Source organism: Hipposideros armiger, unplaced genomic scaffold, assembly GCF_001890085.2.
Source record: "Hipposideros armiger isolate ML-2016 unplaced genomic scaffold, ASM189008v1 scaffold_110, whole genome shotgun sequence".
Taxonomy (NCBI): domain Eukaryota; kingdom Metazoa; phylum Chordata; class Mammalia; order Chiroptera; family Hipposideridae; genus Hipposideros; species Hipposideros armiger.
Window position 1 is genome coordinate 1,702,209 of NW_017731460.1, and position 23,696 is coordinate 1,725,904.

Genomic DNA, 23,696 nt, shown 5'->3' on the forward strand with positions numbered 1-23,696 from the left:
GCCTCTTTGAAAAATAAGGAGACAGTTGTAAATGTGGTTAAGTGTGAAATGCGGGAATGTTCCTTTCCCAGCCCACGCTGCATGGTATTTCATGAGGAATCGTTACAAAATTGGAGCTTGAGTGAGCACTCGTCCAGAGAAGCCTTACCGCTCAGTCCGAATGTCACTGAGTTGCCCAGTTTTACCCTTTGCATGCTTTAGAACACTTGTGACACTGTTTTATCTCTCTGGCCAATGAGTCATAATGAAGGATGTCAAAACTGTGCAATTAACAGAAAACCTCCTTATTTGCCCTCTTCACCTCTCCCCCTCCCAGCTCCCCAAGTCACGAATGCCTGCCTGACATTTTCTGTAAGTCTTTGGAAACTTTGATGTGTTTTGGTAGGACAAAACAGTCAGTCATCATCATCATCACCTGGTTCTACTTGTTGAACTCCAAATGTCTGTGAGAATTCCTCTCCAAAAAAAAAAAGAAGAAGAAGAAGAAAGAAAACCCCATCCCCAAGCGTGCAGCCTGCCCACAGGAAGTGATTCATGGTGCTGGATTCATGCAAACCTGATGGGGCAGGAGGTGGGAGGCTGGGAGAACCGGGCCTGGGAAGAGACAGGCCAGAGAGGAGGATACTCAGACCTTCATGGTTTCTGCTTCAAGGAAGAAAGTGAAAAACAGAATGACTAAGAGTGCTGTAATAAGAATTGTTTGTGTAGTGAAGTGAGCTAATGTTGAAGCCCGCTGGCAGATAAGAGGAATAGCACTTGTCAGGGGAGGTGACTTTTCAGTGCCCTGCCTTTTTATTCTTTAAGAGAGCAAACATTTCTAAGTCTTAAGGCCATTTATTAGTGGGAGGTCGGTAATTCCGTCCCTCTACCCCCACCCCCTCACCACCTTTAAGCTCCAGTTTTTCTCAGCGCGAAAAGGGGCTAAGTAACCTAGATAATATCTAAAAGTCTCTAAAAGCTCTTTCTTCTTCTTCTTTTTTTTTTTTACCTTTTCCTCCACAATTAGACTTTTGAAGCTAGTAAATATCTTTCCCTAACTGCTAATCTGCGTTTCCTACACAGAGCATCGCGTTGTCATAGAGAGAGGGAATCCTCTCTGTCCTGTGTGCTTCTGTTCTATGGGCTTCCGTTTGGCATTTTATTCTGTTTTCCCCAAAATTGAAAATACAAATTAATCTGGTTCCTAAAAGCACTTTGGAAACAGAGAGCCTTTGAGTGTTGGCCGTGTGAGCAGCCCTACTGCCTGGCGGGACCTTAGACGGCCAGAAGCCCCCCGTAGAAAGAGAAGAGGTGTCTAAATGCACCTGGACCCATGAGTTCATTTCAGACTCCCTGTATTTTATGAGGTGACCTTTGGGAGTGGGGTTGTAATAAAGCTGGAGTGAAGTGTGCTTTTTGCCTTAAGCCCATCAGAACGTTGCCAAGGGCTGTGAGTATTCTGAATGGGCCACTAGTGATCTCTTTAAAAATAAACCAAGAGATGATCTTTGGGTTTAATTCCAGTCCCAGTGAATGTTAACTGGAAACATGAAATAGCCATCCAGAAAGTTCTGTGAAGCCTGGCAACGGTTCTTTCCCTTTCTTCCAGTAACCAGAGACCAACCCAGATCTCTGTAGCATCTTCCGTTTGAGACTTGAAACCTCTGTCATCCTGCTGACACTCAAGAAAAAAGTAATCCGCATCAAGTTGGTGCTTAGAGAAAAAAAAAAAAAAAAAGCTTGTGAAAACGAAGCTGTTAAATAGAAAGGTTTCAGATGAAATCACCCTCCTTTCCCCTTCCCATCTCCCTTCTCCTTTAAGATTTCACTACTTTCTTTGCTTGGGGGAAGGGAGGGGCAAAGGTTGTCTCCTGAGAACCCAAGGAGACGCTATGATGATTCTCACACAGTGAACACTGTGTTTTGCTGTCATAGGGAACTGGGTTTGGGGTGTAACACCCAGGATCAAGGCCAGGCACTGCTTCTTGCTGTTCTGGGCAACTTTGGACAAGTCACTCAACATCACATGACTCTTTCACCTGTAAAATGGAAGTGAGGGTACCCAGCCCATAGGATCCCTGTATCTGGTGAGATAATGAGTGAGAAGTCCCTGCTCTGAGGTATAAATTGCTTCTGTTTTCCTCGACCTGCTCCCACCTCCAGAATGGTTCCTTAACCCATGGTTCTCATGGGGCCTAGGAAGTGAACTTGCCCCCTAGGCAATATCTGGAGACATTTTTGGTTATGAAAACTGGGGGTAGGGGTACTACTTACAGGTAGAGGCCAGAATGCTGCTAGCAATCCTGCAATACACAGGACAATCCCTGCCCCCTAAAAGAATTATCTGGCCCCAAATGTTGGGAGAGCTGAGGTTGAGAAACAGTGGGGCTCGCCTTACTCACATCCTGACAGTGGAAAATTCTCAGTGTATGTGCGCTTTACAGAAGATTATAATTAAGCTGAACTTTCTCTATACATCAACCTCCTCCTTTTTCAGAAAGGACACTGTCTATGCCCACCCCTGGTCCCTTGGGAGGAAGGAAGCCCCGAGGTCCAGATGATCTTCATGTGTTTCCTGTGGGGTTCAGGCCCTACAGAGGGCAGGGCAAGGTGATCCTTGGCTTCTTCCCTTGAAGGTCTGCCGAGGAGGCTTCGGCGACCTCTGAGGCTCACACTCAGGCCCCATCAGCTCCCACTTGTCCTGGACCTGAGCCAGCTGCTCTGGGAAACTAGCACATAAATACAGTGGGAAGGAGTGCAGAAGAGGCTAGCTGCTGCTCTGGCGCACAGCACAGGGGGCTTCAGCCTGGCATCTCATTCGGTGTCCCTCCAGTTTGGCAGCCTGCAGCACTGGATATGATCCATGTGGGAATTCAGATGGGAATTGAGTTGTTGGTGGTGGAAATTGTTCGGTGGCGGTATTAAGAGTTGTGAATTGCTGGTTTCAGCTCCTCACAGGCCAATCTAAACTGGAACGTTAAAAAACGTGCTTAGCATACTTACAGAACTTGCTGAGAACACTTAGGAAACTGGGCTAGAGCGTGTGGTTGCTGTGGCAGAGCTAACAATGAAACCTCAGTTATCTAGAACCTACCCCCCACTGCAAACCTCACCTAGCCGGGTTCCTTCTTGGTAGTGCCAAATGACAAGAACAGGCTGATGTTGGAAATGTTGCTTTTTATTTAAACACCAACAACCAAAGAAAACTTTGAAAGCGTCTGAGGCTCATGTATTTAGTGTATAGCTCAATTTTTGTTGTTGTTTGTAACATTTTATTTTAATATAATTTTGAACCTCAGAAAGTTGCAGTGATAGGACAAGAATTACGGTATACATACATCATTCACCCAAAATCGCCAATTGCTTAGTCCCATTTTTGAAAAAAACTTTTGTCAATCTGAAGAGTGAAACTTTCGGGCAACTTAAAATTCAATACACGAAAGAAAAGAATATGTATGAGTGTGGGTTTGTAGTATTTTAGTACCCCCAAGATGAGAAATAACCCCTTTTTTCCTTACACTAAAACATAGCAGATATTAGGGGGAAATGTAAAGATAAAGAATAAATGGAGTTGAAATGGATGGCAGATGTTTGATTTGATATTGATAACATTGAGTTATCAATATGCTACTTGGGCCGCTTCAAAAAATTAATAATGCCATCCCGAGCTGAGCAGCCGCTAAGCTGCCAATAGGTAGCAGGATGGCTCAGCTAAAACAAAAAAAAATTAATAATAGTTGAGCATTTGAAGTAAATTCACATTTTATGCAGATTGACCCTGAAAGCCAATATGATTTGTTCTCCATAAACAAAAGCTTAAGTTTTTCTGAAATGGTTGTCTTATTGTGGTATTGTATTCAAGGTCAGGAAGTAGTCTTATACCCCATTTATAGTTAGAGGAGAGTGAGTCACACAGCCTGGCTTCACTTTAGATCAACTCCAGGCCTTTGCAAAGCTGAGTAACCTCTCAGGCACTCTGTTTCCCCATCAGTATACAAAGATAATGATACTAGCAAGTTTATTGGGAAGACTGGCGGTAGAGCCAGTATATCAGTCAGCTAGTGCTGAGGAACAAACCACTCCAAAAGCTCAGCAGCTTAAAACAACCATTGCGTGTGTTGACTCTTGCCGCTGTGGCTCACCTGGGCTTGGCACCTTGCTGAGGGCTTGGCTCAGACTGTTTCACCTGTGTTGGTTCCTGGGCCCAAGCTGAGGGGCAGCAGCTGCCTGAGGAAGCTCTTTTCATGGTGAGGGCAGAGGTGCACGAGGGCAAGCGGAAACACATGATGGTATTCTGCTCACCTCCCACGGGCCAAAGCAAGTCAATCACCTCACCCAAAGCCAAGGGACAAGGATGTACACTCCACCCATGGCAGGAGGAGTAGCAACGTCTTCCTGCGAAGGGCATGAATACAGAGAGGGTGACTCATTCAATCTACCGAAATCATCAAGTGTCCAGCACAGTGCCAGGCACATCGTGGTAGTAACTTCTGCTACTGTTATTGTTATTATTACTGCTCAACATAGGCAAGTCAAACGAGAAAGCTTGTCTCTTAAAGAAGCTAGAAAGTTTATTATTGGAGGTGTGTTAAGTAAAATCCGTTTCAACTGAAATATGATAATGTTAATAAATTTTGTTCACTTCTTTGACTCAGGTAACTGGCACAGTGCCTGGGATGTAGTAGGTGTTCTGTAACTGTTTAATGATTAAGAGGTTAATTTCTCTGGTGGAGATGCAGCATGGGATAGCAGAAAGAGCCATTCACTTTACCCCTGGTCCTCCATTTCTCAGCATGGGTCTGGGTTTGGATTCTGACCCTGCCTCTCACAAGTTACCTGACCTTGGGCGAGCCTCTTAAGTTCTCTGTGCTTGGTGAAGGCAGAGTATACTGGGCTTTGCCATTTTTGTATTCTCATACAGTTGTTGTGTGCCTGACACACGGTTCATGCTGAATAGATCTTGGAGTATTTCTAGAGCTTATGTTCTCTGCTTCCAGTCTTTTCTTCAACCCCATGTCCAAGTCCAGTGGTATTCATGTCGGCCCCCAGATAGCTGTGGGTAGCTGGTCACTGGTAACAGGATGCGAGTGGCATGTGGCAGGAGGTGGTCTCCAGCCCCGCCCTCTCCCCTTGGGAGCACTCTGGCAGGCTTTCCGTCACCATCAGCTTTGGGTTCTGGCATGTCCACATCCTTGGCTGTGGCTCCCACCACCATTTTGGGACACTTTATGGGTTGCACTTGGAGCCAATGGGAGGAAACCTAATTTCCTGCCACAGGAAATGGTTTAGCTGGTGAAGAATATATTTAAGGATTAAAACCTTTGTCAAAGGAGCTGGAGGGAATTGCTGGAGAAAGACTTTTAGGGGTCTCTCCTCAGGAAGTCACTGGGTGTGGGAAGAGAGCTCAGTCATCAATGGGGAGGAGGCCTGAAGGCGGGTTCCCGGGACTATACTCTGAGCCCCAGGAGCCAGCCGGTCTTGGGCTACAAGGAGGGCTGGGTCAGGAGAGTAGGTCATAAATAGATCCTTTTCTGCAACCGAGCTTGTTTATGGTAACATCAGCTCAGAATTAAGACCTATTTATTGGATTGACTTAAAATGGGCCCTGTGCCCTGTGAGGCTTGGGAGGGTGTGTACCGGACACATCAGCTAAATTAAACCCAGCAGCTGAAACTCCCAATTCACTATTATTACTTTGGTAAGCATTGGTGTGTATTTTGAGTGGGACAGAGGGAGAAGGAAGGCCTACCAGGGCTGGCTCCTGGCAGCCCAGATTGAACCAAAAGAAGTCATCACTGATGCATATAAAGTAAAGGAGATGCCATCCCTGTCATGAATTAGGGAATTGTATGGCCCAGAAGCAGGGGCATGGACCAAATGACTTCTGGAAAATGCTGCCAAGCCAGACCAGTGATCACATGCTCACGAGCTGGAGGACTTGCCTGTCTCCCTGCCCTCAGGCCCAGTCTGGCAGCCTGGGGAGCTTGCTTCTACCCGCAGCCCTGGTGCAGACTGCTGTGTGCTTTTGGGTTGGGAGGTTTGCCCCTCGGATGTACTGGGTGCACAGTGAGGCAGGACCACTACAAGACTTGCCTTGTTACCTGTACAGCATCGCAGTGGGGCTTACCTGAGACAGGGAGCACAGAGGCCTTGGGAAAATCCAAAGCACCAGGCTGACCGAGGCTTCACTGGGGCTCACCTTGCTGTGCATCCAGATGGCCAAAGCAGGAGAGGGACTGGTGTTTCTGAGCACCTACTCTATCCCTTCCTTTGTCAGGCACTGTCATAATAATGAAGGTAGTCCCCCTTGATAAGCTCCCCATGCCTGGGCAACCACTGATCTACTTTCTGTCACCCTAGATGAGTTTATATGTTTGCTTTAACTTTAGATGACTCTGTAATTTTACCTATATGAAATCCTGTCTGGCTCCTTTCACTCAGCATAATTATTTGTAGATTCATCCATCTTGTTGCATGTATCAATAGTTCATTCTTTGTTATTGCTGAGTAGTATTCCTGTGTAAGGGTCCAATGGTTTCTTTATCCATTCACCTGTTGATAAACATTGGGTAATGTCCAGTTTGGGGCTGTTACAAATGAAGCTACTATGAACATTTGTGTGTGGACGGATGCTTTGATTTCTTTGGGGTAAGCACTTTGGAGTGAAATGGGTAGATGATACGATAGGTTTGTTTTTAGCTTTTGAAGAAACTTCCAAACTGTTTCCCAGAGTAGTTGTACCATTTTACATTCCTGTTGGTAATGTTGAAGTTTTAGTTGCTCCACATCCTTGCCCACACGTGGCACAGTCTTTTTATTTTAGCCATTCTGATAATTGCAGGGTGGTATCTCATTGTATTTTTAATTTGCACTTCTCTAATGACAAATGATGTCCAACATCTTTTCATCTGTGTATTTGCCATCTTTATATCTTTTTGTGTAGTGTCTGCTCAAATACAGACGGTGCCAAAAAATATGTATACACTTTTTTTTTTCCAGTTGAGCCATCCTGCCACCTGTTGGCAGCTCAGCAGCAGCTCAGCTTGGGCTGGGACTTGAACCGCTGTTGCTCAGAGCTCGCACTCTTGAGCGAGCTCTTAACCAACTGAGCCACTCGGCTGGCTCTGTATACACATTTTAAGAAAGGAAAATATATTAAAATTACGCTGATGGTAACCACTTTGAGCACCTCTTGTAATTGCTCAGTCAAACATGACTTGTATACATCTTTTGTTATTGGCATATATTGAGTATTACAATTTTAATAGTTTTTTCCTTAAAATGTGTATACAATTTTTTGGCACCCTCTGTATATCTTTTTTTTTTAATAGTTGGGTTGTTTGTTTTCTTAATATTGAGTTTTCAGAGTTCTTTGTATATTCTGGATATCAGTTCTTCACCAGATATATGCTTTACAAATATTTTCTCCCAATTTGTGTCTTGTCTCTTTATTTTCTTAACAGTGACTTTCGAAGACCAAAGGCTTAAATTTTGATGAAGTCCAGTTTATCAACTTTTTTTTTTTAATGGAATGTGCTTCTGGTGTGGTAACTAAGCAATGTTTGCCTAGCCCAAGGTCACAAAGAGTTTCTTCTGTGTTTTTTTCTAGAAGTTGTATTGTTTTGGGCCTTATATTATGACTCACTTCAGCTAATTTTTATACCCGATACCAGGTGTAGATTGAAGTTCATTTTTCTTGCATATGGATATCTAACTGTTCTAGCCCCATTTGTTGAAAAATCTACCCTTTCTCTACTAACTTGTCTTTGGCCCTTTGTTGAAAATCAGTTGTTTATATCTATTTGACTATTTCTGGACTGTATTAGATTCCATCATCTGTTTATCAGCCTTTTTGCCATTACCACACTGTCTTGATTACTGTAGTTCCCTTGCTTTTAAAAAATGTAATTATATTATCAAAATAATTTATGTACATTATAGTTTAGGAACTCCAGAAGTCTTTGACTTGATTCTCTCTTGAATTTTTAATTTGTGTTCTTATTTCTTGTTTCTAAGGTTTTTTCCCCCAATAGTCTTATAAATATTCCTATTTTAGGATTGCCATATCTTATCTCTCTGAGAGTAGTGTTCGTTTTGTTTTACTTAGTTTGGAAGTTTTCTTCTCCCTGCATTGTCTCAGACTTCCCTTTTTAACCCCCTTGTTTCTTTCTCTGTGCCTCCTGTTAGAGGCTTTCTTTAAGTGGCTAGGGATTCTGGCTGTATATTCATATTTAAGAGTCAGACAATTAAAAGCTGATTAAATGCTCTATGTATGGAGATGGGAGAGGCTCGTTGGCTGGTGGGCTACCCTCTAGTCTTGGGTGAGGTGGCAGGAACAGGGCCGTTTTGTTGGGGGGAATCCCCAAATGTCAGGTCCTTTCTTGTGGGCTAGGCTGTTTAATTTATCCACAGGAGGGGGTGGAGGCACGGACCATCTGTCACTGTCCTGGATACTAAGCCAGGGAGCCTTCATGAAATCCTTGTTCCAGCGCTCCTTCGACCTTCACCCCCAGCTGTGACCTGGTGGCCTGGTCCAAAGCCCCCCTCTCTGGTTTATTTTCTGCAGAGAGCAAACCTGTCTCTCACAGGATGGGGGAGGCCCTGTTTCTAGGGGCTAAGGGAGGCGGGCTGTGATCTGACTGCCTCTTCCATAGACTTTCAACTCACTCTCCTGCTTTCAGCTTCATCTTGAGCCTCCGATTCTTGAATCTTTCCCGGGTTCTGAGGCACAAATGGCATCACTTTTGTTGGCTTCCTGATAGGCACTTGGTTTCAGCTGACTCCCCTCTACTAAGCCTGTTCCCATTCTGCCATCTGCTTTCCACTTTTGTCTGCTCTGTTCTCGTAGTCATTGTCCTGGGCAGGACAGAGATAAATGCATCCATCCAGTTAGTTTTATTTGGACCCAAGGACACTTTTTACCCTTCTCCCCCCACCCCTCCTTTCCCCTTTCTCCTTCCCCCACCTTCTAGCCCCTGCCCCCTCTCCGTCCCCTCCACCACTCTCTTCTACCCTCCCCCTCAGTTCTTTCTCCCCCTTCCTTCTTCTTTGCCTGGAGCTTTCTGTACCATAACTGTTCTAGTAGCCAGCCAACCTCTTCAGGCCCCGAGGGAAAACAGTCCACACAATATAGAGAGGATTGGATAAGGAATCAGAAAGCTGAAGTCCCCCCCCCCCCCTGCGACCATGATAAACCTTCTGTCCTCCTTCACCCGCTCCTTGACTCTCCTTCCCATCCCTCAACTCTAAAAACCATGAAGACCCCATCACATCACAGCCCCGCCTCACGCCGCGCCTGCCCAAGCTTCGTCTCCCACTGGCTGCCTCATGTCTGCCCACCCCATGCCGCCTTTTCCTTGTGAGTCCCTGAGCAGGTGTGGGGCCCTGGCTCCACCACGGAGCTTTGTTGAGTGAGGAGCCTGGCTGGTGTCCTGGGTTCTGGGGGTTCAGAATATTAGGGCTGTGAGTGTCCCCTCTCCTATGGATTGCCCAGCGTCTCCTGCATGCATGCAGCTCCCTGTCCCCTCCACTGTGCCTTCCTAAAGACTGAGGCCTGGGTCTATGGCTGATTGGAACTTGCGCACACTCTCTTAGGCTTTCTGCTGCGTGGAAGCTGAGATCCTTCTCCCGTGTTGTCCATCATCCCCCCTCCTCCTGCTGTGTATTATTATTAAAGCAAGAGAGCACCCCCTTCCATCAACCAGCAGAGGGGGGGGATCCCTCCACAGTCCCATTCCTCCCTCGCTGCTGGCCTGTGCCTTTCTCCTGGGCCTCCCTCTGCAGAGGCAGCTACAGATGTCCAGCTGGCCCTTTGTCAGGGCTTTTGTCAGACACTGAAGCGCAAGTGGGTCCACTTCTATGAGCACTCAGTGGCTTTGCAAGAGAATGGGAATAGCTGAATAATAGTCTGCCTTTCGCTCACCACTTCCTACCCTCCTTTCTCTTCCTTCTCAGCTCCACACTCACCCCATTCATCCAGGGCTGGGTTTGGAGAGTGGCTGTTATCATGTGGAATAATAACACTCATTGGTTGGTGTTTTGCAAAGCACTTTCAGTTGGATACACAGCTACAGCAGGTTAAGAGGATGGGAGAATATTCCCATTTTATAGATGAAGTAACTGAGGCTCCCAGAGACTTCATGACTCGCCAAGTGCCTCACAGCTAGGGGAGAAGACCCCATTTTGACCCCAGGTCTCGTGACTCCATATCTGGCAGTCTTCTTTCTATACCTCAGGAGTGAGTCTGAGACTGTCCTCTGCCTTCTGCCTGGTAATTACTGTTTTTTTGGCTGTTAGGGGTTCCTTGGTCTGAGGCCCTACGGGAGGGAGGTAATTACATCCTTTGAGATGCCCTTAGTCAGCAGCTCCCGGTCAGTCCCTGTGACAAAGCCCAGCTCTGACCTTTGTCTGTCTTTCCCTGTCCCCAGGCTAGTGGCCTGGAGAGTTTGACTGGATTCCTCTGTTTCTCACTCTTCTGATTGCTTCTGGCTAGCCCTTCCTCAGAGTGCCCCTAAATCCTGTTTATTCAGGCAAATGGGTGCCCTCAGTCATATGGGGGGGGGGGCAGGGCGAGAGGGCTTGCAAATGCCTCTCCATCAGGCCCACCCAGTTGTTAAAAAAGTCATGCCCACCACTTTATCCCTAGTGCCACTCATAGTAGGAACTCATACAATATTTGTTAATATTTTATGTGTGAGTAGAATCGCCTCACCTCTCTGATACTGGATGCCACCTGAAATTCCACATCCATTCAGAAGCCCCCTGCCTCCCTCCCTTCCTCTTGGCCAACAGTGTTTCTGCTACTCCTGAGCTCTGTCTGATAGCACAGCTCCAACTTGCATGTCCTGCAGATCGCCTGGAGATTTTATAAACAGGAAGATTCTGATTTAGTAAGTTGGGGTAGGCTCTACCTTTTAAACAGGCTTCTGTGGACCCATGCTGCTGGTCCAAGGACCACACTTTGGCCTGACCTGAGAGGTGCCGAGGCGGGGGTCCCAGCTGCTCAGAGGCCAGGTGATCACAGAAGACATAGTTTGCACAGGGACAGGGCGCTGACATTTTTGGTGTGTTTGGCACAGCCAGGCTGGGAGAGTTGTGGAACTTAGTGTGGTGTGGAGTCGCAGGCTCCGTTCCTGCTCAGCCCATGCATGGCCCTGTGGGCCTTACTTAGCCCTGAACTAGAAGAGAGCTGCGGGTGGTGACACCTGCGTCAACCTGCAAACAACCCTCACCCTGAAAGGGACTCCTGAGAGGTCCGCTGTACAGGCTCTTACCATTTAAAAGTCCCTTTACTGTCCTTCTCTCCTTCCCTGCCTCATCACAAATACCATCTAAAAAAGGTGTTTTTTTTTTTCCCTTTGTTTTCTAATGTGTGGTGGAGGAACTGGGTGAGTGTTGAAAGAGGTTAGAGATGGTCTGTGTGCTTTGTCACCTTCTCCGTATCACTGTGGTCCTCACATTCGTACCTAAAGAACTCATTTTCTTGCTCGTCCCTGTCCCCGCTGCCCACCTCCACCTGGCCCGTGGACCTTTTCAGAGCACCAGTCCAGTGCCATTCCCTTCATATGGAGCTGTGGGGGGTGTTGGGGAGGTGGAGGACTCGCCCCAGGGCCTGGTGCGTTCATGGCCCACTCAGCCAGCCCGGGGAGGCCCTCACCTTCCTTGGTGGGCCTCTGTGTTCTTCTCCTAGGACCCCTTCCAGCACTAACAGTCAGATCTTGGGGCCTGTGCATCTGACAGTGAGGAGGGAGGGGAAGAGCTTTCTCAGTCTGCCCGGTAAACGCGCTGGGAGCTGCAGCAGAACTTCAGAGAAGGCAAGCCAAGTCCACATCACTGTCTCGTTTCTGCCCCTCCTCATCCCGGCAGGTCCTTGGATGGCCGACTGCAGGTGTCCCATCGGAAGGGGCTCCCCCATGTCATCTACTGCCGCCTGTGGCGATGGCCTGACCTGCACAGCCACCACGAGCTGCGGGCCATGGAGCTGTGTGAGTTCGCCTTCAACATGAAGAAGGACGAGGTCTGCGTGAACCCCTACCACTATCAGAGGGTAGAGACCCCAGGTATGTTCCCCTGCCTCTCCTTGGGGTCTGCACACACCACTGACCTCCCCCCCCGCCGTTCCTTTCCTGAGGGAGGGTCTGCAGTGTATTCGGGGGTACAGGGGCTTTGGTGCCAGCCTGGCATCAATGCCGATCTGCCTCTGCTCTGTCTCCACCGGACAGTTCTACCTCCTGTGTTGGTTCCACGCCACACAGAGATCCCGGCCGAGTTCCCCCCGCTGGACGACTACAGCCATTCCATCCCCGAAAACACTAACTTCCCCGCGGGCATCGAGCCGCAGAGCAATATTCCAGGTAGGTACATGGCGGTGCAGACCAGCCTGGGGATATGGGTCCTACTGCTCCGCTCAAGACCCCCTCGGCCCTCCCCGTCACCCCCTCTCTGCACACAGCCTGGCCCCTGACTCAGACCGCATCCCTGTAGGGAGAGGACCCGTGGCCTTGGCTTCCTGCTCACTAATGATGCTTTTCTTGGCACGGAGGAGGAGGAGCAGCAGCGTGACCCTTCCGCCCTGCCTCGGTGCAGTCATTTATTTTGGAAGCGGAAATAGCAACACTGTGTTCCTCTCACCGCCCTCGAGGCCTGGGCAGGAGTTCAGGCAGAATCCCCGAAGGTCTGGGGGCTGCAGAGGCAGTGGGTGCAGCATGGGCCAGGCACAGTGAGCAGAAAGCTGGCCTGTAAGTCAGCCTACTGAGCGGTTACAGCCTGGGTGGGGGTTGAGGCCCAATTTTAGTTTTTGATCCACAGGGAGAAATGGGCTCCACTGTCAAAGAATGCAGATGTTTTTAGAAGCCCCTCATTGACATGCAAATAATGTGTGAATCAGCTGCACTCTCAGAGTCCAGGGAGACGCTTGGCAGCGCTTGGGCTAGTCACCGCGCAGGGCCTGTGGCTGTCCAGTAACTTCGCTGCGTTCCTTTCAGAGTGGTCTGATTTGGACAAGCCTTCACCCCGAGTGAGTTTACTATGCTGAGGCTGACCATAGGCCTGTGTGCGTGGGTCACAGCATTAAGGAAGACCCACTTTACAGAGCCAGCCTTTGCAGATCCTGCACAGGTAGCACTGGTCTCCACAGGACAGGTCACCCACTCTGTTCATTCAACAAACCTTAGAGAACTAAGTTGGTCGGGACGGGTGGTCATTCAGAGAAAATAGATTAGTCTCTGCCATCATTGAACATGCAACCCACTTGGGAAGCTGAGACAACCCCTAAGGAGATGACAAACAAAAAGTCACCTGCACAGGGGCAGATGGCAGAGCCTTAGTGGGGTTTGAGGCGGTCACCCTTCAGAGGACAGAGATGGGCAAGGCTGAGGCAAGTCCACGGCCTCCCTGGATGGGTGGGCTTCAACCTGACCTTGGAGGATGGGGAGAAATTAGCCTGGCCTAGGCTGTCAGACTTGGGAGCCAGACCGTGTGAACAAAGGCAGTAATGACCAGCCTGGAGGTGGACGGCATGAGGACAGCAGGGTCCAGGCGCTGTGCCCTTACTCCGAGGCCCAGCGTTCCTCCAGCACTTGCTACTGGTATGGTGGTGTGAATATGTGACATGTTTGCAGAAGGTCTCTCAAGAGCCAAGCCATGGAGGCCATCTAATGAGCCACCTTCCTTCTGATTCTCAGAAACCCCACCCCCTGGCTACCTGAGTGAAGATGGAGAGACCAGTGACCACCAGATGAACCACAGCATGGATGCAGGTCAGAGTCCCAAAGGGGCGTGCTCTTAACCCCGAGTGCCTGCCCTCGCCCTCTCCCTCCACACCCCTCCCTTCATCCCCCTAGCCAGTATTTATAGAGCAACCACTCTGTGCCAGGCACTGTGCCAGGCGCTGGGGATAGAGGAGAAGCCTGAGCTGCTCACAGCTTGTGGGTGAGGCTGACATGACAAGCAGTAGTTCCTGTGCTGCCTTATATGTGCCCTGATGGAAGATGCCACGTGGCGCCAGGCGCACAGAGCCAGGGCCACCTCACCGAGCCTGGGGAGGAGGTGGTCCTGGGGGCAGAGCAGTACCTTGCAGTATAGATTTTTCTTAAATCTCGGCGATGTGTAGGTTGTCAGCCAAGCCATTGGGCAGGCGAAGGGTGTGCCAGGCAGAGGCAGGGGGGCAAGGGCAGGAGAGTCCGGTGAAGCACCCAATGTGACCAGTGCCTGCTCCTTCAGAGCAGGAAGAGATGAGGACATGTCAGTCAAGGCTTCAGGTGTGGTGGGGAGGGGCCGATGGGGAGCTGTTGCCGGCTTTGAGCAGAGGCTGTGCCTCGGTGAGATGTTGCTGGCAGCAGGGTGGACGGTAGGCTCAATCACCAGAAATAGTTCCGGAGGGCCTGAATGGAGGCAAGGTCTTTGCCAGTGGTGAGCGGAGGCCCTGAAGCATCTACGTTTGTGTGGTGACCAAATGTGATCTGTGGTTTCTACTGTGAGGGACCCAGCCCAGTGTCTCCAGTCACATCTCCAGATGTTCCCACGTCATTTATTATGGGACCAAATTGGCTTCAAACCAGCAGCTTCTTGAATTGAACCCCAGCTGCCACATGGCGTATGCGCGGCGTGGTGTGTGGTTGGGTGAGGAGGAGGAAGGAGCCAAGCAGATGTTCCGTTCCATTGCTGGCAGGCATGCTTTGCCCCCACAGAGCCACTAGACGCACCGAAGCCACCTGCCTTGCACACAGCGCAAAAGCAAGTGTCCAGTTCCCGAAGACGACAAAAGACACTCACATGTTCATTGTTAACGGAGTTGCTTGATACCTAGCCTGGGCGCTGTGGCACTTTGGGGTTTAGCACCCGCCCCCCCAACACACGCCCTGGATGAGTGGCTGACAGTGTGAACCCAGCTGGAATGCATTGAAGACCTTCCTGTATTGGATGCCAAGTGGCCACGGCTAGCTTACAGCTATTAAATGCTGGCATGGGAAGCGGGCCAGCCAAGCAGTGTCGCTCCAGATGCTGCATTTCTTCTCACTCTCCCTTCTTTCTTCCGTCTTTGCTGCTCTTCATGTTTGTGGAATGATTACTATTATAAAGGCGGGGGGAGGGTGTCTGTGTGTGGGCCGAGCAGCGGCCGTTTTGCCCCCTCAGCGCTTGGTGCTTCCTCATCCTCCCTCCCCTTTCTGCCCCATTTTCTCTGTCCCCTCTCCCTTCTTCCGCTCTTCCCGTAAGTGTATTTGCAGGGCCCTCTTGTGAACATCAGTGATGTATCGAAAGTAGACACTGGGCTTTGTAGACGCCAGCCGGCTTGTGGGTGGGTGGGTGGCGGCTCCTATTTATTCGGTGTTTCTCACTCAAAGTTGTCCTTTTGGACACCAGTCCAGTTGCTCATGGTCCAGCTGTTCATGGACAGCTGAAATGGGGCGGCGTCCCAGTTGGAGCCCCAGGATCACCTTGTCCAGCCCTGTGTCTCCCTCCCCTCATACACACGCACACCCGTTCGGATCAGTGAGAAGGTCCCACAGCCTTCCTGGGTCTTCATAAACCACCGGAAAGCAGGAAAATGACACTTGTGGGGTGCCTTCACTATGTACCAGGCACGGTCCAGGCATTTTTATATGCACGGTCTCACTTCATTTCCGTAAGTCACACAATAGACTGTATTATCCCCATTTTATACCCGAGGGAAAGAGTCAAGGCTCAAAGAGGGTAAACCCCTTTGCCAAAGCCGAAGAGCTGATGCATGGTGGCCTGTGCGACCCTGTGGGGATTTGGGAGCTCTGCTGCTTCTGGGACCCTTCACATCCCTGGATGAACTGGGTGCTGGGGGAGAAAAAGAAACCCATGGCAGGAGTAGGACCCCTATTAACAGCTCAAGGAGGCATATGCGTGAGGCCCAGCCTTGAGGACTGGTAAATTTCAGGATGGAGCCGGCCCCACAAGGCTGTTAATAAATAAATAACTCTCCATAGCCCCATGGGCACAGGGACAAAGGAGGGAGGTGCCCAGTGTTGCTCTGTGGAAAGGCAGCCACTTGTTTTTTGGAAGGTTGATGCCATGTGGGCTTGATTGATTGATTGATTGATTTTTCTGGGGGTGAGGGGTAGAGAGAAGATAATAGAATAGAAAGAATTGGGTAGGTTTGGATTTTTTCCCACATGCAGCATTATGTCTTGAATAAAATATCAGTCTGGTCACTGAGTTGTGGGATTTCTAAGGCAGTTTGATGAGTTTCCTGGAACTTGGGGAAAGGTCTGGATTGATATTTCCAGGTGCCTGAGCCACTGAGAGCAGTGACTGGTGGTGTGTGACCAGCCGAGGCCCCACCTGTGTGGGAGGGCTAGCCTTCACTGCCTGGGTCTTTGAGGAGCTGGGGAGGGGGCTTCCCCCCTCCTGCCCCCCTTCTCATTTTCCTGGGAGGCATAGTTAACAGGGAGGGTCAGTATGGTGTAAGGTCAGTGTTCCTTAGTTGGAAACTTAGCAGCCCTGTGCTCGGGTCTCAAGCTGTGACAGAGACCTTGAGATTATCCACTCATCCATTCGTTCCACAGATGAAGAACCCAGGGCCTGGGAAGGAGAATTACAGGCAAGGATGTGGCGTTAGACCTTCTCCTGGGTCTTGGAGGCTCAGCCCAGGGTTTCTTCCTGCTGTGTTGAGTTGCCACACCTCGGTGTAAGCAGTCAGTAATTGGGCTCTCCCGCCAAGAGTCCTTTACGAAGTCTAACACCTGTGTCTCACCTCGCAGGTTCGCCAAACCTGTCCCCGAATCCGATGTCCCCAGCACACAGTAACTTGGGTAAGTGTTTCCTTGTCCACACAACTGTAACCCCCTCTAGCTGCAGCCCTGGCCGGTGTGGGGAGGGGATCCTAAAGGTGAGTCTCCACTCCCAACGCCCCACCATTGGCCAGCTCAGCCATCCCATCAGGTTTCTGGTTACAGGGATTCTAGGGTCACCCACAGGAGGGGAAACCTGAGAACAGTGGTGGCAGGAAAGGCAACCATATGCCAGGTTTGTGTTTCCCCTCCGTGGCAGTTAGATGTGAGTGAGTGAAAATTCCCCAAATCTCATGCTCAGGAAACAAGGGTCTCTGGTCAGCCAAGGCTAGTGTGTGGCTGGATGCAATGCCCCAGGCAGCAGTGCAGACTCCAGCCCCTGACTGTGGTAGACTTGTGTCAGATACACTTGTTTGGGTTTTTATCTGATTGTTTCATCTTGCAATGATGTAGTTTTTATTTAAAACAGCAACATATAAAGAATTTGAAGAAAAAAACAACATTGCCCACCATCTCTCTTCATCCCAAAACACTGTTTTTGTTTTAGCATAGCCCTTTTGATGTTTGCGGATCAGGCGTATACAGCCGTGCCTTGTCATTGAGATCAGAGCGCATATCCACTTTTTCATTTCTTTTCTTCTCTTTATGTTATTTTGCAAACACATTTCTGTATTTCGATGCCTTGTTTATCATTTTGCATTATCTCATGGTGCTTTGGAGCAGCTAGACCATCATTTCCATTACCTTCCCTCAGGGGTGGCACTTCTGGGTCAGTGTTTCTGCGATTCGCTTTTCTACTCCAGAGCAAGCTCCAGCTCTGGTGTGGGGCCTGCAGAAAGGCTCAGAACAAATGAAACACCCATTTTGTTTTTATTGAGGGGAATTTTTTTTTTTTTTTTTTTTTTAGCTGAGCCATCCCGCCACCTGTTGGCAGCTCACGGCTGCTCAGCTCGGGCTGACTCGAACCGCTGTTGCTCAGAGCTCAAACTCTTGAGCGAGCTCTTAACCAACTGAGCCACTCAGCCAGCCCTGAGGGGAATTTTTTTATGTGCTTGTCTGATAGTTTTAGAAAAATGTGAGTTTGATTTCTGTTTTGGCCTTTACTGCTGGGGTTTAATGTGTGGCTCAGGAAAAGAAATAGTTAATAGCCAAGCCTGATGAATCAAAGGGGATTGGCCTGGCTTTTGTCCCCAGTTGTTTCCAGTCCATGACTGATGGCATCAGATGAAGAAAGTCATCCTTTGGAACATTGGGTGATGCTCGAAAACCCTTTAATACAGGCTGACAAGTGGGCACTGTGAAATGTGACTTTGGGGAATCTGTTTTAACATCTTTGTCAAAAATAATATCACTGTGAGTGTTGGTTTTTTTGCAGAGGGAAGGTCAAATTCCTGATGTGAGAGGACTGATTGAGTTATTAAAAACAAACTCTGAAGGCTAGAAGCTATGTTAATACTTGAGAAATTAAAGGCCATGATTGTGTGCCCTTGATTCTGGGCTTTCTGCTCTTGTGGTTGGCTGGCTTGAATTTAATGTTATCCCACCATTTTACCCCACCGTGTCCATGGCAGCACTGTCAGTAAGACAGGCTTTGGAGCAGGCCCTCACCTTTGAAATCCCGCTGTCTGACTCAGTAGTTCAGACTGACAGTTGCCCCAGGTGGTAGTTTGCTGTGAATTTCTCTCTGGATAGTGTGGACCAGGAATCAAGATGGTGCTTGAACTTGGACTGAAGGCAGTGTGCCCTGTTGGCTGCAGTTCTCCCTCCCTGCTGCCCTGATCCTCAGGCCCCTTGCCCGAGGGCTGAGAATTCTTAGGTCATTTCTTCCAAAGGAGGGAGCAGCCCCGGAGCCTGGCAGGCAGAGTGGGTGACACTCTGCTGGAAAGATCTGCATGGGGGGACGAGTCAGTTGACGAGTCAGGGTTAGGACTCATGATGAGACATGGGTGCTGACAGGCCCAGCTTCCTGTCTGCTTGATGAGCCTTCATACCCTCACCTTCACCTATTGAGAACTGTTGGCTTCGTCCCACCCATAAAATCTCATAGGCGCCTGGCCTCATGGCTGGTAGGAAAGGAGAGGATGGTGATAATGATGGCAAACATTTCTTGCGAACTTAGCGTTTATTGAGTGTGGTTCAGAGTGCTTCGTGCCGATCTTCGTAACAACTGTAGAAGATAGTGGTATTGTAATTTTTCACTTTATAGATTAGGAAACCAAGGGGCAGACTGCTTAACTAGCCCCAGGTCACGCAGCTAGTAAATGGAGAAGCTGGCTTGGAACTCAGGCCTTTGGGATCCAGAGCCTATATTCCCGTCTGCAGCAGGACGCTGCCTTGCTGGGTCATTTAGATCAGCCCCCCCCTGCCCCATTCCCCTCACGCAGAAGATCAGGGCTCAAGAAGGGCATTTATTAGCTTATAGTTGGGGACACACGTCAGGTGGAGGACCCTGTGTCCCATGTGGTCCCTGGGTGGGAGCCCTGCCCACTTGCCTGTCTCTTCCTTATTTGTTCACGAGGCATTTTCTGCCCGGTTGCTGTGTGCAGGGGTGAGGGTGGGGGTGGATTTGAAGAGGACTCCAGACCCTTCCATCAAGGTGCTTATGGCCTTGCTGGGATAAATAAGGCAGGGCCATACCTAATTATAAAACAAGAAGTGGGTGCGGCCGAAATACGCTGAGGGGTTAGAGGAGGTGATGATGGCATTCCAGTGGGGATACGCACCCAGGGTTGCCAGTGTCTCCTGTGTATCATTCATTCGGTCCACACTGGCTGAATTCCCAGGATGTATCGATGCTGGGGTTTCAGAGCTGCGGCGGGCACGTAGGAGTCACAGTCTGGTGGAGTGGCTAGAGGTGTCCGTGTCCACCTAGGATGCACTGTGCCAGATGCCAAGGGAGAAAGCACAAAGGAGGGAGGAACTGTATATGCCAAGGAGGATGGTGCCGGATGGGGTGGGAAGACCTCAGAGTTGTGGTGACGTGTGTGAGCTGGACCCTGAAGGACCGTGAGATGGAGAAGGAGGGAAGGACACTGTAGATGGAAGGAATGGCATGACAGGGCAGGGTGAGCTCTGAGGACAGCTGGCACTGTGGTTGGTTGGCATGTTGAGAGGCACAGTGAAGAAGATGAGGCTGAGAGGGCTGGTGGGGCACTAAGAAAAGAGCCCTGAATGCCATGCTTATGTTTTGCCCCGTCTTGCCTACAGAATCAAGTTGTAGGTGGATTTTGGAGTGGGGCGAGTGGTTATCTGATGACAGCTTCATAAAGATTTATCTGGCCACCATATGAAATTTAAGTTCTAGGGGAAATTATTGGCGGCAACCCCCCCAAACACATACATTCTCTCCCTCTCTCTCTCTCTCTCTCAGGCAGCTGTAGCACTGAGAGATGCTAAGATGAAAGCTTTAGAGAAATGGCAGCTGGGCGAGGAGAGGGCATTTGAGAGAGAGCCATGGATCAGCAGGATTTATTGATCAGCATTAGCTGCTGAGGCCTCTTAACTTGAGCAGGACACCCAGGAGATGAGATGGGTTTGGATTGGAAGATGACGCGTGAGTTGCCTTTGTTTAACTGTGTCGAGAAGCAGCCAACAGTCAGGAGAGAGACCCCTGCTGGAGGTGCAGATTTGGAAGCCATTAGTGCATGTGACAGCCTTTCCCAAAGTGGGGTCAGAGAGACAGGATTTTGCCATCAAGTGAGTTTGAAAGCCTATATTATACCCCTCCTGGGCGCCCAGGGCACTGGCATAGTGACATCTCTGAGAAGTCTTGCAGAAAGGACCCTGTTTGATCAGCGTGTCTCCCATCCATTTGATCACTATTGGAACACTGTCCTCTTACAATCTCATTGACCATCCATAGATCTCATTTTGGAAACACTGATGAAGGTTCGACTGAAGTCAGGGGAGTAAATGAATTCAGCGGAGAGGGAGACCAAGCTCGAGAAGAAAAGAGAGTCCAAGTCAGGCCATGGGGCCCCCCTCAGGGAGGGACAGGGGTTAGGGAAGAGGCTGAGGGTTAGGTGGAGGATGGGGCCACAGCACTCGGTGGGGAGGTAGTGAGGGAGGTGCTAGGGCAGGGCCTGCAGAGATGCGAAGTCAGATGTAAGAAGAGGCCTTCAGTTTGACGTCAGGAGTTCAAGGGCATCCCTTGGAGAGCAGGTATGGGGAGAGGTGGAGGCTGAGGTGGGTCAGCAGTGAGCTGAAAGGCAAATAAATGGGCGGCAGGGGGAGGTGTTGGGGAGGGGCAGGCAGTAGCAGCTTCTGCATTTCTTCTTCTTGGGCCTTTATGTCCCAAATGGTAGGATGAGAGGCACCTAGTGAGCTCTTCCTAGAGAAAGATGGCGAATCTCAGGACATCTGATTATTTCTTGTAGAGAAATTATACAAAAAGAAATGAAGCATAAGCCACCTGGCTCCTTCTTCACTTCCTCCCCACTCCAGGCAATAGGTCAGGCTTCCTGCCACAGCAAAGTCACTTGTGGTGACTCGTGGGATCCCCAGTGTGTGACTGAGGGCCAGCTCAGCCTCCTGCCAGAGGCTCTGAGCGACCCCAGGGCTTTGTTTTTCAGGGAAGGGATGTGAGCAGGTGATGTTCCTGTTATTACACATGGTGCTGGATGAGTCACCTGGAATTTCCTAAGCATTTAAATCAGAAGGATTGGGGAAAATTGAGGGGAAGGAGGGGGGAGGTGAAGAGAGAGAAAAAGATAACGAGCTGGATCCTGCTGGTGAGTAAGTTGTTCTCTGCTTTAAAGTGAGACATTTCAGGATGGGCCTCGACCAAGGGAAACACGATTCCAGGGAGTACCCTGGAGCGGCCGCAGAGCTGGAGCTTAAGGAGGTGATGGTTTCCCAGAGTGCCTCAGGCAGAGCGTGCCTCCCTCTCCTGCCAAGAGAGAGGGGCCAGGCTGGCCGGACAGCAGGAGGACCCCTGGCCCCTGACAGAGGACAGGGATCCAGGTTACAGGACAGGTGTCCAGTTTCAGGTGTCTTCCTGCTGCCGCTCAAGGCTTTTTTAAAGGCCTCCTTAGCCTCTGATCTTCTGTAAACTTGGGAAATCACAGGCATCTTAATGACAAGACGTCTGCTGCCACTGTACCCTCGCATTCCCAGGGTATGAGACTTTGCCACTATTCTTGGTCTCAGTAAACTGGTCCTAGGATGAAAGCACGTGGTGTTCTTTCTGTGTACACCTTGGTGCGTTGCCCTCATCCTTAGTGAGGTAGGTTGGAATCGGTGTCCCGGTTGCCTCAGCTGTGTCCCACACAGCTGGCCCCGGTGCTCAGGAACTAACCCTCAGGTGCACAGGTGGCTCAGACACAGGAGCTCATCCTACAGGAGGGGTGAGGCAATGTTTCACAGCCACGTGAGCTGGGCCCTGAAGGTTGGGACCGGGCAGCCCACGCAGGGAACAGCAAGGACTAAGATCTGCCAGCATGAAGGCACATGGGGATTGGAGACTCCTGGGCCAGGGTAGAGCTGCTCCCACAGTGAGCAGGGCCCCGAGGAAGCTAGTCCTTCCAGGGTTGCCTTTTAGCCCCGCAGTGTCAGCGCTGCTGGCCTTTGCCCGCTCCCTGCTTTCGATTTATAGTAGAAAGTTAATTTCCCCTCTGGCCTCCCCCCCCGCCTTCTTTACCGGATTTGGATTTCTTGCACATGTTTTTAATAGGCATCCCTTAATCCAAGTGTTGCCTTCTGGGTTTTATTCTGTTTTCTTTTCCTTAAACAAAACAGAAAGTCCATGCCAGCTTGGAATAGCGCTCAAAACTGAAGCCAGCCAATGTGTAAGGCTGGCAGGGGGCCAGTCATGAATTAAGTGCCCCATGCCACTCGAGAAGTCTGGCCGACACCACACTGATGGGGGCAGGGGGCCGAGAGCGGCTGGAGCTGGAGGTTCCTGTGTCTCCAACACCTCTGCTCCAGGAACAGAGATTAGCACAGACTCAGCAGTCTGGCTGGGAGCAGGGCCGCTTGAAGGGAAGGACCTGGGCACTTGCCATTGTCTGCCATTCCAGGTGTGCCAAGTCCTTGGCCTGGAGAAACAAAACCACTCTCCATTTGGGGCATGTCACCTTACCCCTATAGAGTCGTCCTCCCAGAGGAGCCTTTGACTGGCATGTCATCAGGTCCTTTTCAGGTAGCAACCTTATGTAAAATCACGTCTGCATTTGTGGAGAAACTCTTGAAATCAGGGCTGACTGGCTGGCTTGATTGATTGATGTGGGGGAGGGGTTAACACCTGCCAGACTTCTTGTAAGATTTAGTGTGAGGACAAGCTTTGTTTCCCCGGCAGGACTAGTAAGAATTGTCTGTCCACCAACCAGAGCCTTGTGGCGTATTATGCTCCCTTTTTGCTTTGTCTGCCAGGAAGCTCAGAGCAAGCTGAGTGTTTTTCAGTAGCTATAATCTCATGGTTATCCCATTTATAGTCTTCTCTTTTCCAAGGTCCTGACTTTTTTGTTTCTCTTGCCCTTAACTGTGATATGGATAAGTCCTTTGGTGGAAGTGAAATGAGGGCATTTGTGCAGTTTAAAAATAAAGTGCCATTCAAGGCAGAACCCAGAGGTGGTCATCCTACTTTTTGGTCTGCAGCTCCTCTTGCAGAAGTGCCTTGAGGAAGCAGCTGAGGGGTGATGGGAGGGAGAGAGGTAGAAGGCGGGGCTGGCTTCTAGTTATTTGCAGAAAATCATAAATGTGCGGCATAAATGTGGTGCTGTTCCAGTTCTCAATGCAGGTCAGCTTGTCCAAACAGCCCTCCCTGCAATGGCAGCCTGCAGACTGTCTTGGCCTGATGGCACTGCCTCCCCAAACTAGCATCTTCTTAATTACGTGTCAGGCTCCTGCGTCCAGTGTTTCCACAACACTGTCCAGTGTGTGTCTGCAATTACAGGGATGTTTGGATAAGGGCTCAGATCTACTTGGGAGGGTCTCTTGGGCTAGGACCCTAAGCTCCTCTCT

At 49.7% G+C, this 23,696-nt stretch overlaps 1 protein-coding gene across 1 annotated transcript in view; it reads left to right on the plus strand.

Annotated features, from left to right (window-relative positions):
- Nucleotides 1-23,696, plus strand: part of SMAD3 (SMAD family member 3) — a 60,165-nt gene that overhangs the window by 21,465 nt on the left and 15,004 nt on the right. Inside the window, exons 2-5 of the mRNA XM_019647296.1 lie at nt 11,845-12,038; nt 12,201-12,332; nt 13,662-13,736; nt 16,707-16,757. Coding sequence (XP_019502841.1) covers nt 11,954-12,038; nt 12,201-12,332; nt 13,662-13,736; nt 16,707-16,757 — 343 coding nt within the window. The 5' untranslated portion in view covers nt 11,845-11,953. The remainder of the gene's footprint in view (nt 1-11,844; nt 12,039-12,200; nt 12,333-13,661; nt 13,737-16,706; nt 16,758-23,696) is intronic.